Genomic DNA, 14,385 nt, shown 5'->3' on the forward strand with positions numbered 1-14,385 from the left:
CCTGAATAAAACTGAATATATGGATGAATTAGTAGAGAACTAAATAACATCTTTAAAATATTGAGCAAGTTCATTCAGGAATATAATATGTATCTACTTATCCAGGAATCTTTTATGTCAATCAGTAAAGTTTTATGGCTGTGCATTTCTTCTTTGTTCATTTAACAATGAGAATGCTGATGTGAATGAGACCTTTTTCCCCCTTATTTTCTAAATAAACACTTTTGATATACAGTAAAGTTGCTGATTTTTATATGCTGATTTTGTATCCAGGCACCTTGTTAAATTGTCTTATAATTCTAACAGTTTTCCAGTATTTCAATAAATATTTAATCATTAAATTACAAATCTGCTATATGCAAGGCCTTGCACTTTGTCAATGGTAGGTAAAAGTGAAGGATAAGGCATGGGTCCTATTCTAGTCAAGGTGAGAGACAAGCAATGGGAAAAATAACAGTAAAAGAATATTCATTCTTAGTATTCAAAATGAGCATCAGTAATAATGGATGCTTTCATATTGAATGTGATCATATCACATCTACGAGCACTGTGTTAGGTAACTGAAAGAGGCAACATGGTAGTGTGGTGGGCTTTAGGAGTCAGACACACAAGAATTTGAGACCTACTATTACGTGATCTTGGGTAATTACTTATTCTCTGTGAACCTCAGTTTTTCCAAGCTGCACAATGGAAATAACAACGACTACTTTACAGGGTTGTTGTAAAGATGAAAGGAAATAATGCATGAAAACTGCCTAGCATGGTGCTTAGCACAGGGCTGAAAATCTTAAATGGTTATTATTATGGACAGAGGAGTCTAAGGGATACTGGGTACTTTGCAAACTCCAAATAAAAGCTTCCTATTCTAAACTGGACTACAGCAAAAATTAATAAATTTATAAAAGCTAAACTGGATCACATTCCACAGAGAAAGAGTAGCTCTACCAGGCCCCTAATAAGACATATCCTACATTCTCTTCACAATCCAAATACTAACAATGAAGATGACAATATACTTTCTACCCTGCACAGATCAGAAGTGCTGCCTTATCCTGCTTCTGGAATGCCTGTGAGGGGTAAGGTAGGAGCTGATACACTTCGAACGGCCAAGAAAAGCACCCTGTGCAAGGAAGATTGTCTGAGACATCAGTGGAAGGTGGGAGACATAATAAGAGTAGTTCACAAGATCAAATTTTCTATTCCTGGTATTTGATGTAAAGGGACCTTTACTAGAACAACAGTCCCAGCTTCTTTCTAACTCTTAAATACTTGGTGAGATCAAGATAAGGACCTGGGTGTACACAGCCCTATACCTTTCCTATCCCTTGCTTTCTTGAGGTTGAACTGCCTACAGGAATCTGCATTCTTTTTTGTTCATGCACCCAGTGTCTTACAGGGGCAGCTGTGCTGCTCACAGATAAGCCATGCTGTCTAACATCAGCTTTATGAATAATGAGGTGATATTCTGGTCTCTCACGTCTTGCTCCTTTGCCTTATTTCTTAATTTGTTCAGAATCTGGGCAAAGAAGAGGGATGAACCTACTTATTGGCCTGCCTAAAAAAACAAAAGTGTAATAAAGAGCCCTAGAATGAAAAAACTGACAGATACTCAGTGGGAGACATTTAGGATACTTTAGCTAGCTCTAACACATTTGCAGAGTTACTTTTCTTTAAATAAATCTTTCTTCTGCTACATTGTTATTGGCATGCTATCCAATGTAGAGATTTTTTTTTTCTTCAGTTTCCTGGTTGAGACTTGAATCAAGAGAAATGTTATATTCTCATAAATTACACTGGAATATTTTGTTCCACAGGTGTCAGAGGGCCAAAGTGGAAAAATTCCTTACATGAATCACAAAGTTAGATGATATAAAAGGTCTGGGAAGAGCATACCAGTCTGCTTAGGCCTGTCACTGCTGTACACTATCACCCTAGAATCCAACAGGTTTGGCTCCATAGAAAAGTCCCTTCACAAACAGTTCTTTACAATTAGTGCAGGATTTTGCCAAAATGCACATATAGCCTCGTGTTCAAGCCAAACTGAGGTCCTGTTTAACTGTAATGTAACATTTTGTTTGATTGGTATTTGAAATATATAAATAAAAATGGTATCAAGACAGGAAGACCACAATTGTTATTTTATTTCTATTTACATTTTATTGCTAAAAATGCTCCAACATGAGGGAATATTTTTCACATTATTTAAAAATGTTTAACTATAGACAAAAAATGTTATTTATAACAGAATAATGCTATTTTAAAACGTAACAGAATATAACTGATACATTCAGAAAAGAATAAAAGAGGCAAAACAAACCTTAGAGACTTACCAGGTGTGCTACTGAGCTGCATATTTTTAATTCTTTCACTTAATAATTGCTTCTCTGGCACCAAATAGATAAGCTTATTTTGATATTCCTTATAAAAAGAAAAAGAAACTCTGTAATGTTGTCTAAGAATTTTCTGAAAATGTTAAAACATGATTTAATCACTCTTGAAACTTAGTATAGGAATAATACATAGAATAATATGTAAATTGCTTACAACTTATGGATAAATTAAAATGGAATTAAATGATGTATTTATTTATTTATTAAAGACTTAAAACTCAAAGTGGTAAATGCCCAGATATTGTATAAATATTAAGCAGAATTTAACCAGATGTTAAGCACAGTTTTAGGGAGTCCATGAGATTCCTGATATTATACAAGATTGTGTTTATCTACATGCCTTTAGGAAGGATGTCTATCAGAGGCTCAAAGGGGTTCATGACCCCAAAAGTGAAAAACACTCTATTAGGAAGAATTATTAATAACTGCTCATGTTTAAGGACAATTCAGCAGCAAAGGACTTACCTGAAGTTCCTGTTGAAGCTGCCTGATTTCCATAATTTCCAGGTCACACTGCTTATCCAGAACTTCCAGCTCAGTCTTTTGAGTTTGCTTCCTGAGTCGGACGTCTTGAAGTCTGCTTGAGATCTGCTGATGTTTGCCATTCTATAGGAAGAGAAACATATGGTAACATAAAATGCTAATAGGAAATGTTCTTATCAAGAGAACAATATTTTTATTTAAATTTTAAATGTCATTTATCATTTATACTCAGTCGAAGATAAATGTCTAAAACCAAGTTAACTCAAGAGAGTTATTAGCAGGAAATGTACCACTGTGAGTGTAAGAGCCTATTATGTTAAGATGAGAAAGCACAAACATAACACGCTGAATTTTTTTCTGAACTCAGCATTTAGGCACTAATTCATAATATTAAAATATAAACAATCTCTTAGAATAATAAGGAGGAATAAGTGTCTGCATATGACAATCAGCATTACATTCTCTGAACTTCTATTTCTATCCTCAATACTGCCATCTAATTCTTCTAATTAAACAGTGTACAGGAGGGCCTTTTGGGGCCACACTACTCTTCTCCTATACCAATATTCCTTTCCCCTTGTTCTGAGAAAAAAAAAAAAAAAACCAGAACAAAAAACAGCAGGATTCTCAATGGAAGCTAATAAGAAGGGTGAGGTGTTATGAGCTGAACCGTGTCCTCCACAATTTATATGTTGAAGTCCTAACCCTCAGTAACCTCAGAATATGACTGCATTTGGAGATAGGACGTTTAAAGAGGTAATTAAATGAAGTCTTATGGGTGGGCCCTACTCCAATCTGACTGGTGTCCTTATAAGAAGAGAACATTTAGACACAATAGAGACAGCAGAGATGCACAGGCAGAGAAAAGACCACGAGGACACGGCGAAAGGCAGCCATCAGCAAGCCAAGGAGAGAAGCCTCAGAAGAAATCGAACATGCTGACACCTTGATCTTGGACTTCCAGCTTCCAGAACTGTGATAAAAATTGCCACCTGGTCTGTGGTATTTTGTTATGGCAGCCTTAGCAAATAAAGTGGGGTGAGGAAAAATGAGGCTCCTGGTTAAAAATCACCAATAATGAAAGTTTTTACTGAAAAGTATGTTTCATATTTGAGAAATACACGCTGAAGGGAATATGCTGTGTCCACCCTGGATATCATGTTATTATCTTCAGCAAATATATGTATAGGCCCTGGACCTTTCCAGACTCTGCACATTAATCTATGCTACTGCTTGGTGTGTTACCCCAGTTCTTGGGGGAAAAACAATCAAAAGGTTTCCTCCCATTGTATTTTTAAGGAAAAACACACAGTCAAGATAACGGTTCAGACAGATACCCAAGTAGCTACACAAAGTAGTTAAAGTTTTTAGGACTGTTTTGTAGAACTATGGCATGATTAACAACTGTGGTATGCTTTCCTATTCATTTGAAGGCATAAAACAGTACCTTTCTGATGAAAGATATTGTGATTTTTAAAAAAATGTAATTCAATTCATCAACCAAATAAAACATTAGACTACAATTAAACAAGATGTAAATATGGCTCTACTACATAGCTACACATGCATGTTTTGCAAAACCTTACTGTACAATCAGGTCAGGCTTACGGGATTACAGGGTCGTAGTAGAACAGTATGCCTTACTCAGACCCTTTCTATCTTCTCACTTTGCATTTCAAGCAAAGTCTTTTAACAGATACTCTGACATCTGATGTGTAAAAACTGATAAGCATAATGGCCAATATTTGTTAACAACCATAGTCTTTTAGAACTGAAAGGAATCCTAAGAGATCATTTAGGTCAGCAGTTTCCAGTCATTTTTTCTTTTTAGCAGTAGAACCCCTTTTTCCAAGCAAATTTTAGATAAAACTCCAATAAAAGTACAGCAGATAAATGTGGCGATTCTCTGTTGTGAAATGTGGGACGAAGAAGTGGGGAGAGGAGATGCTGTCCTAGCACCTAGGCTCTCCTCTCCCCCTTCTGGTTATTCCTCTGCAGACCACCTTCCAGAGACCATGCCCAAGAGTCCCTTGTTGATCCACATCTGAACTAAGACCACAACATAATTCTCAGCATTTCGAGTCACTATCCTTTTTTAGTAAACTATACTGTCTAAACTGTTAAAAAGCACATATGAAAATATGACTATTTAATTACATTAAAACATAACACAGGGCTTCCCTGGTGGCGCAGTGGTTGAGAGTCTGCCTGCCGATGCAGGGGACACGGGTTCGTGCACCGGTCCGGGAAGATCCCACATGCCGCGGAGCGGCTGGGCCCGTGAGCCATGGCCACCGAGCCTGCACGTCCGGAGCCTGTGCTCCGCAACGGGAGGGGCCACAACAGTGAGAGGCCCGCGTACCGCAAAAAAAAAAAAAAAAAAAAAAAAAAAAAAAAACATAACACATTCATGAGGTAGATTTAAAAAACAATAATATTTTTCAACAGGTAACTCTAAGCATCATTTAGATAAATTTCACTTAAACCTATAGCCATACCAGTGCTTCCAACTCGAGATGAAGGCTTTTCTTTTTAGAGTTTAACCTGACAATTTCTTCCTGTTCTCTATTCCTTCGATTGAGAAGCTCCTGTCTACGAATTCTCTCCCATTCTAAACGACGTTGTCTTTCAAGTTCTTGTTTTGCTGCCTGAAAATAATGAATTAAAGTTAATTTTTAAATTAACAATTTTGCCTCATTCAAAAACTGATGGAATGACAAAGTAAAGATCAGGCAGCATTTAGCACTGAGTGGGCTTGAGTTTCTAAGGGTAACTGGGCAAACCTAGTTTTATCAATGGGCCTAATCTAAAGACTTCCACAAAAGCAAATTCATCCGCCAAATTTTCTGATTGCTTCATAGGGCCATCCTCTTGCTGTAGTTACTTTTCCCTTAATAAACAAAAGGATGACTTCAGGGCTTCCCTGGTGGCGCAGTGGTTGAGAGTCCGCCTGCCGATGCAGGGGACACGGGTTCGTGTCCCGGTCCGGGAAGATCCCACATGCTGTGGAGCGGCTGGGCCCGTGAGCCATGGCCGCTGAGCCTGTGCGTCCGAAGCCTGTGCTCCGCAACGCGAGAGGCCACAACAGTGACAGGCCCACGTACCGCAAAAAAAAAAAAAAAAAAAAAAAAAAAAGATGACTTCATAAATGCAAATGTTAGTAGGAATAACTGTACCTTTATTCTGTCATCAGGGAAGAAAAATATTTTATTTACCTTATTTCAGTGCCACTGTAATTTACTGTGGTCCACGCACAGCCCTTGAAAACACAACCAGGCCTCCCAGGGACCCCACACAGCACCAGTTTTCCCAAAGACCTGTGCAAGCCCACCCTCGTGATCCCTCTCATGGCCTTCAACTCCCCACTCTCTTCTTTCTGCCTCTCCAATTACTTGGCCTTTCACTCTGGATCCTAAACTCACTTTCGTTTGAGGACCTGATCACACTGACTTCTTCCTCTGGCTCCTCACTCAACTCAGCTTTGCAACCAATCTTGCACTGATTGAGGTATCACCTGCAGACAATGCTTTCTCTACCAGCTGCCAGCCCTGAAACCCCTCACAAGCAAGGACCCTCTATCTCTCCACAGGAGAAGGAAGATTCAGATTCGTACAGGCTAAGAATGAACGAATGATGCTGAGAAAAATCACAACAAAAATTACCATTTTTTATCAAATGAAATGTAGCCACTTACTAAATGAAATGATTTTCCTGGGAAATAAAATAACTTAAAAAAATAACCTCTCGTCTTTCTATCTCTTTTCTCCTTTCTTCCTCCCGTTGTCTCTCCAATTCCCTCTGCTTCTCCAAGCGTTTTTCTAATTCCAGTTGCTTCTTCCATTCTTGCTCTTGTAACTCTCTCTGTTTCCGTTCCCACTCTTCCTTTTCCTTCTGGGCTTTGCGCTCTGCCTCCCTCTGCTGCTGCTCCATCATGGCCTGGCGTCGCTTCTCCAGTTCCATGTTCCCCCGCTCATAGTTGGCTTTCCGCTTGTCCTCGAACGTAACTAGATAAGGTACATTGTAAGCATTCTTCAACATCAAGCCTAATGAACCTGTAATCTAGTTTCAACGTCCTCATGCCTCGTGATCACGTGACTGCTATTTCTCTGTGGATACTTCTCCGAAGGATAATTTTAACTCAAATGTAAATAGTAAAATATTTACTTTCTTATAAGAATATTCATTTTTGGAAAACAAATCTCTAAGTTTGAGTCCATCCAAGAGAAAAATAATTTTACTATTCCTGCCAATGAAAATGCTTTTCAATTTTTTTCTCAGCATTTTCTTCAAGGATAACCAAAGTTGTATGGCTATATATTTGTTATATTTGGTATATGTCATTAACTTTTTAATATTTTAAAATACCTACACATGTACTTTTTCAACCAGTACTTAAACATTTTTTAAAGCTCAAGATTTCATTACAAAGCTTGCTATAATGATTTTTCCAAAAGTGGGAGAAACACTTTAACTAGGACACCTAATACATACACTCTTGCCAAATATACACACCTGTCTCTTCCTCTCAGTTTTGACTATCTTAATTTTACTGATGTTGAAATCCATCCCATTCATCAAATAGTGTCTCATACAGCATATAAAATATTAAGAATTTAAAAATTCTAAATATTCATTTATATTTCACGGTAAAATTTAGGAGAATTCACAATAAATATACAACTTGGACACTCGATGCTACCTGGTAATTTTTTCTGAGGTTCCTCTTCTTGTATTTTCTGATATGAAGGCAGAGTTCCATTAATGGAATCAATTTGCTTTCCTCCTCTAAGAAAAGCAAACAACAAATAAATTTAGCATCATGAGATCTGAGAATTTTTAGATCAGACTATATAGACTACCACTGACTAGAGCAATTTAGTATTTAGAATGTAATTAAAGATATTTAAAATATAGTGTGGTCTATAGTTACACTGTACAGCAGTGTATGGATTATCAAGCCAGAGAGATGTGGATTCAAATCATGGTTCAGCCAATTGCTATTCTTGGGTAAATTTATTCTTAATCTCTTTACTCATCAGTTTCCTTATCTATGATGTGGTGAAAATACACACCTACTTCTAATATCTACTCTCTTCTCAGTGTAACTCATTAAATACCAAAATCAAATGGCAATGTAAATGTTCGATTTTCCACGAAACTAGAGCAGAGGCCTCAGGAAATCCCAAAGTAATAATCATGTCTGCCAAACATGATCGAAACAACACCCCTTCATCTACAGAGGCACTCACCTAAAAGACGGAGGGACAAGCTCCGGAGGTAAAGTCAGTGGCAATGGCTGTCCAGCTTTGGCCATATCAGTGAGGTGCATTGCAAGGATAAACTCCTCAGCTTTTAGCTGCCCATCACCATCAATGTCAGCCAGAGTCCTAAAGAAAATATGAAAATTCACAACTAAGAAAGTCTATTTAGAGTAAAATATTTTCAGAAGAGTTCAATTTTTTATTTTTAAAACAAGAATAATGACAGTAGAACAGCTGGGCTAACACATTTTAGTGAAAAGTAAATACACACAGAAAAGTGAGCTAATTTTTACCCTCAATTTTCATATCACAAAAGAGAGGGAAGAAACGTTGAAATGGAAAGGGAAATATTCCTTCTGAAAAGGTGGCTTGTCTTGGTACATGGTTAATTCACCCATCAAATCACATTTAGCTCCACATTAAAAATGAGATATTCTCTAATTCTCCATAGAAGGCATTATATAAAAGCAAACAAGTTTTACTTGTAAAATAATTAAATGCCAAATTCTTGAGGATAACATTTTACAAAGCAATTTTATTTGCTTACAGGTTTGCATTAATTTTCACATGGCCGCTTTTATGGAATGCTTCTGTGTCACAAACTTTTACAGAAACAGTGTAACAGAAAATGTATAGTTAAAAATCATAATTAACGGGCAAACTCACCAAATAGTAGCTAGCTGAGTTTGAGAAAGGTTTGACTGAAGAAGGGCATTTCTAGCTTGAAAACCTGATTGTGTGAGAAAAAGCATAAAAAAATTCTTTAGCCTCTTAAAGTCATGCAAACTTAAATAGCTGTACCCTTGAAATAACACTGCTGCTACCCTGGGATAGCATCGGCTTTTACCATGCACCAGACACTGAGCATTCAGTAGTCATCAAAACAAACACATTCCCTGGACCAAGGAGTTTAAAGTCTACAGTTAGTAGAATCAAGTGCTCCCGTGTCCTTTCAGAAGATAATGGTACACACAAGTGACTGACACGAAGGACTAAGCCAGCGACACAGAGTATTAGAGGCCAAGCTCTCAAAGCACAGCTTCCTTAAGCATTTTCAGATATTCTCTTATCTCTCTGATCATTCCTTCGTCTCTACTCTTCCTCCTCTAAATGACCTGTAAATGCTGGCATTCTTCACGGATCTATCCTGGGCACTCTTTTCTCTCTGTGCATTCATATCCATTTCTATGACTTTAAGCAGCACCTAGAGGCTGAGGATTCCCAAATGTACATCCACAGCCCAAACCTCTCCTCTGAGTTTAGACTTCTATATCCAACTGAAAAATCAATGTATGTATTTTATAAGCATATCAAACCAAATACATATAAAACTACTCTTTCAATCCCCATCCAGGCCCCTCTTCCTAATCTTCACCCAAATCATTCTTCCTCAGTCCTCCCTTCTCTATGAATGGTATCACAATCCATCCAGTGGCTCAAGCCAGAAATCAAAAAGTCCCCCCTGAACCCTCCCTCTCCTGTACACCCATATCCAACATCAAGTCCTACAGTTCTACATCATTGCATGTCTAGGTCCTTCTCACCTGTGAAGTCGAAATCTAATGTCACCTTCTCAGAAAGGCCTTCTCTGTCCACCCTACCATTCAATACATTTCCTGCTTTTATCCTTTATATCTCATATCACAATTTGTAATGTAACATTTGATTGTTTACCTGTTTGTCTATTTCCCTCATTATGCTAAGTTCTATGAAGACAAAAGCCTTGACTGTTTTATCCACTAACGTATACCCTATACCTAGTAAACAGATGCTTAACAAATATTTGCTAAAGTAATGAAGAAAATTGTAATCCAAAGTTATCCTCTATCTAAGGGGCAATGGGGGATTACTTATGTGATAGCAACTGATAATAACAATAGCTAACACTCACTGAATGCTTACTATGTATGGTAAACTGTTCAACTTCTTTTCTCTCCCTCAGTGTGAGAAAACAAAAATATGTCTCTGTAACAGGCTCCTAATCTTCAATGAATATATTCCAGAACAGAAAATCCCTCTCTGCTTCAGTGGAGCGTTCACTCCCGGTGAGCTTGCCTGTGGCTTTCTGACCATGATGAAGCCTGAGGCTTCTCTAGGGAAGGTCACCTAGTCAATAAAGCAGGTGCTACACCTCCCACTCTCAGGTGCCTAAGCCACAAGTGCCAGAAGAGTCAGCCCTACCCTGCGTTTAGCCTGAGTCAAGGACTCTCGAAACAACTCTGCACAGAAGAGATACAACTGCCAGCTCTTCCTCAGCGACAACTTGCACTACAAAGCCAGCACCGATGCCGTTAAACCCACTGCTTCACTGAGCTTTGAACACAGAGATCTGGATAACCAAAGCTACATATTCTATATGGAACAACCTCAAATATACCACACATTATAACAAGCAATCAAATGTTTGTATTATATAATTTTAAAATCTTTTCCATTCTTTTTTCTATCTGGCCATTTAACAGAAATCACATAAAGGAAACACACTGGAAATAGCTCACAGCCTCACTCAATTAATACTTCTCAATAGATTTCATATAAAAAGTAAGATTTGAGGAGGTTTTTATGTTAAAAAGAGGATTCTTCCAATAAAGAAATGGCAGGCGATTTCAAACCAAGAAAGGTTCTATAACTAAAGTTTCAGCTCTTGGACAAAGATAACAAAGCAGACCCCTCGCACTAGGCAACAGAGCAAACAACAGGAGGAAGGGAAGGAATGCAATGGTTAAAAGTGCACTGGCGGAAGGCTTAAATGTGTGCAGGCCATGTGAGTAATACAGAGGCCAAAGAGAGGCAGCAGAGGAAGCTGCACTAAGGAAGCTCACTCGAGCATGCACACTACTGGTTCGCCAATACTTTGGATATCCTATTTCCTGCACCTAAAATGCTAGTCCCCCGACTCTCTACCAGGCAGTCTATTTATCCTCTAAGAGCCAGCTCAAATGTCACCTCTCCTGTGAAACGCTCTCTTACAACCTCAGCATTAGTCACTTTCTCATCCATATTAATCACAGCACTTTTAAACCACTGTTCACTGAGATTATGTGACCTATACTATGGGCTCTTTAAAGACATGGGCCATGTCTTCTTGTCTGCATTCCAGTGTCATACTGAGTGCCCAGAAGATACGTGGCTCAGGAAATATTTGAGTCAATGAATCAATCTAAATAAATCATGACTGAGGGTTTATGGGGAAGAGAGGAGGAAGAACAAAAGGGAAAAATTAGACCACTAACTGCTACATTCACTGAACAAAGCATACCACATAAGTCTAGGTTAGCCCTGTCCTCATATACGTGGGGCTCATGCTCAGTTTCAAGACACCAGAGACAACTTCTTCTTTCAAAGAAAATCAATCCTTCCCTTAACTACCAATATACAGCTTTACTCTTGTAAGTCTAAGAATAATAACATTTTCTGAAAACACGATACACACCCTTCATGCAATGTGTCACATACAAATAAAGTAACATTAAGGGAACATTTCCTCACAGTTGGCTCCCCACTGCCCTTCATACTGCAACACAAACCCACTTTTGTTTATACTCTATGTTTGCAGTACATACACAAAGGGTACTAATTTTAGGTGTACTGATCAGTGGATTTTTACATGAGTATGCACACATGCAACTAACACCCACCTCAAGATACAGAATGTTTCCAGCACCCCAGAAGGTTCTAACATGGTCCCTTGTCCAACAGAGTAACTACACTATTCTGATTTTTATCACCATCAATTCAGCTTCCTGTTCTTCAACTTCATATAAATGGATTAAATATTATGGATCTTTTGTGCCAGACTTCTTTGACTCATGCAACATCTGTGAAATGATCCAAGTTGTTGCATGTATCAGCAGTTCATTCATTTTTATTGCTGCAGGGTATTCTGCTAAAGAAATACACCATAATTTATTTATCCATTCTCCTGTTGATGGACATTTAGGCTACTTATTTTTTGGATGTTGTGAATAAAGCTGCCATGAACACTTCTGTACATGTCTTTTTAGTCCACTTCTGTTAATCTGAAAAAAGAAACTTCTTCAATGCAAAATGTAGAGCCCAAAGAAGTTCATTTTTTCAAATATGAGAATTGTCTGACTTTATGTTAATCTTAAATACTATAGTTTGAATATAATTACACAGAATCTAAGATGCCATTCATTATAAGACACCCCATTATTTTAAGTAACACTAAGAAGGAAAAATCACTGCCAAAAAAAACCCAAAACGTGACACAATGCTAAGATACCACTGATGATAATACATATCCCAATTTCAGAGATGTTAAAATTCCAAAAAAAAAAAAAAAAAAGATTACTTAAAAATATAGTATAGTTCCACATAATTTAACAAAGTTACAGAAATTTATAGTTCTTATATAATATTTGATACATATATAGTATAGTTGTAAGTTATGAAGTATACTAATAAAAGTCACCCATTAACCTACTATACAACTTAAGAACTAGATCATTACTAAATTCTTTGAAGCTATCTGTGTTCCCTGATTTTATCTCCATGCCTCCCCCAGAAAAGGCAACTACTATACTGAATTTTTTGTGTATAATTCTCTTGTTTTTTTTTAAGATTTTACCACATAGATATGTATCTTTAAAGAAAATATTGCATATTAGCTTTTCCAATCAATTCCAAAAGTTTTATTGCTCCCTTGCCCCAATGCACAACTAGAGACCCCATACTCCTATTTCATATACTGCTTTTCATCCTCCAAACATGTCGTGTACTTTTTGCTCTTAGGATTTCTTCCTTGTCACCCTCAAATGCCCTCACCTTCAATCTCTATCTGAATCCTAACTTTTTTCTTTCATGATAGGGCTTCAATGCTCCCTTCCTATAAGATGTTTTATCTTATTTCTTCAGTATTAATATCTCCTATTCTATGTTCCCTAGCACTTTAAAGCTCTATTATTTTTAAACACTCATTTTACTCTGTCTAAACTATAATTCGTTGTTAAATGAAGAGAGAGGCAAAAGTTAGAAGATGGGAATTCTACTTGCCTACTACCCTCTGTTTATGTCCCCTTCACTATCCTCGATTAGTGAAGTTTGGATGTTTGTTCTAGCATGGACTCAAATGTTCTATGGGGATCTCAGGTCAGGTTTTATGGCTACATTTGGGTTGGAGCTTTAAAGGAGAACAATGCTCACATGAGGTGTTTGGAAGGACAAGCAGAGAAAGAACCAATGAGGAGGGAGACTCTCAGGGAAACTGAGCTGAAGCTTAGTGCCATACTCTCTTATCACATGAAGTTCTCCATTCACTGCATTGGAGGATGAGGTTTGACCTGCTCAAGGGAGAGATCTTCTTTCCAAAAAGCTGGGTGTGCTCAACTTGATTATAAGAACTTTGAACGCTTACACAACTTAAACATTATTTGTATTTATCAAATGCCTGCTAAATTTTTTGGATGTTAAAATTTTAAATGAGCTACAAAATACAACTTCAAATAAAATTTCTTTAATAGAAGTCCATATAAAATCATAACTCTCTCACATTCTTAAGCACCGTATGCCGCTTACCTGAGAGGTATCCACTCATGCTTTTGTCAAGACTATTAAATTTTTGCCGATATTTTAATCTTGAAGGCTGAGGAACTGCCCACTCTGAGGTCCCAGTCTTGGGTGAGTTCCCTGAGAGGGAAGCAGTTGAGGAAGTTGAGCTGTAACAAAATTTATTTAAAATTTTTGTTACTAAATAAAATACGTTTAGTTTAGTCAGAGACAGTAAGAATCATACCTTCTATAATATAACAGTAATTACTTTTATACTTGATACTGAAAAAATTTAATCAATTATCCTTATTCTTAGGAAAGCAAATACCATATGAAGTACAGAACTACCATATACCAAGAACCTACTATGTGCCAGGCCCCACATTGTGCTAGGGTTTTTACAAATATTATTTCTAATCCTCATGTCAAACTTAAAAAGTATTACTGTCTCCATCCTTTAGATGGACAAACTATGGCTCAGTGATGTTGAGAAAAACAAGGTCACACAATCAGTGAGTGTTTAAACAAGGATGCAGACATTGTTCTTCTGGGTCATTGCTTTAAAGAGTATTATTGTGATTTATACGAGTGGTGATGAATGAACATTGATGCTTTTGTGCTTTCTGAAATTTTAAAGATACTCAATCAGCAGCTTTTGCTCGAGAAATAATAATGTACAATGATTATGAGATGTTTTGAGAAATATTTTTGAAAGAAAAATGTAGCTTTGTGCAAAAAAT

The 14,385-nt window shown here is 37.3% G+C and overlaps 1 protein-coding gene across 10 annotated transcripts in view; it reads right to left on the reverse strand.

Annotated features, from left to right (window-relative positions):
- The window catches only part of ITSN2 (intersectin 2), a 173,313-nt gene that overhangs the window by 105,065 nt on the left and 53,863 nt on the right, over positions 1–14,385 (reverse strand). For all 10 annotated transcript variants that reach the window (XM_032652403.1, XM_032652396.1, XM_032652398.1 and 7 more), the window contains 8 exons: positions 13,673–13,812; positions 8,801–8,864; positions 8,123–8,260; positions 7,573–7,658; positions 6,615–6,877; positions 5,372–5,521; positions 2,856–2,996; positions 2,331–2,418 (listed from right to left, as the gene is read on the reverse strand). In XM_032652403.1, coding sequence (XP_032508294.1) covers positions 2,331–2,418; positions 2,856–2,996; positions 5,372–5,521; positions 6,615–6,877; positions 7,573–7,658; positions 8,123–8,260; positions 8,801–8,864; positions 13,673–13,812 — 1,070 coding nt within the window. The remainder of the gene's footprint in view (positions 1–2,330; positions 2,419–2,855; positions 2,997–5,371; positions 5,522–6,614; positions 6,878–7,572; positions 7,659–8,122; positions 8,261–8,800; positions 8,865–13,672; positions 13,813–14,385) is intronic.

The sequence above is a fragment of the Phocoena sinus genome, chromosome 13 (assembly GCF_008692025.1).
Source record: "Phocoena sinus isolate mPhoSin1 chromosome 13, mPhoSin1.pri, whole genome shotgun sequence".
NCBI lineage: Eukaryota > Metazoa > Chordata > Mammalia > Artiodactyla > Phocoenidae > Phocoena > Phocoena sinus.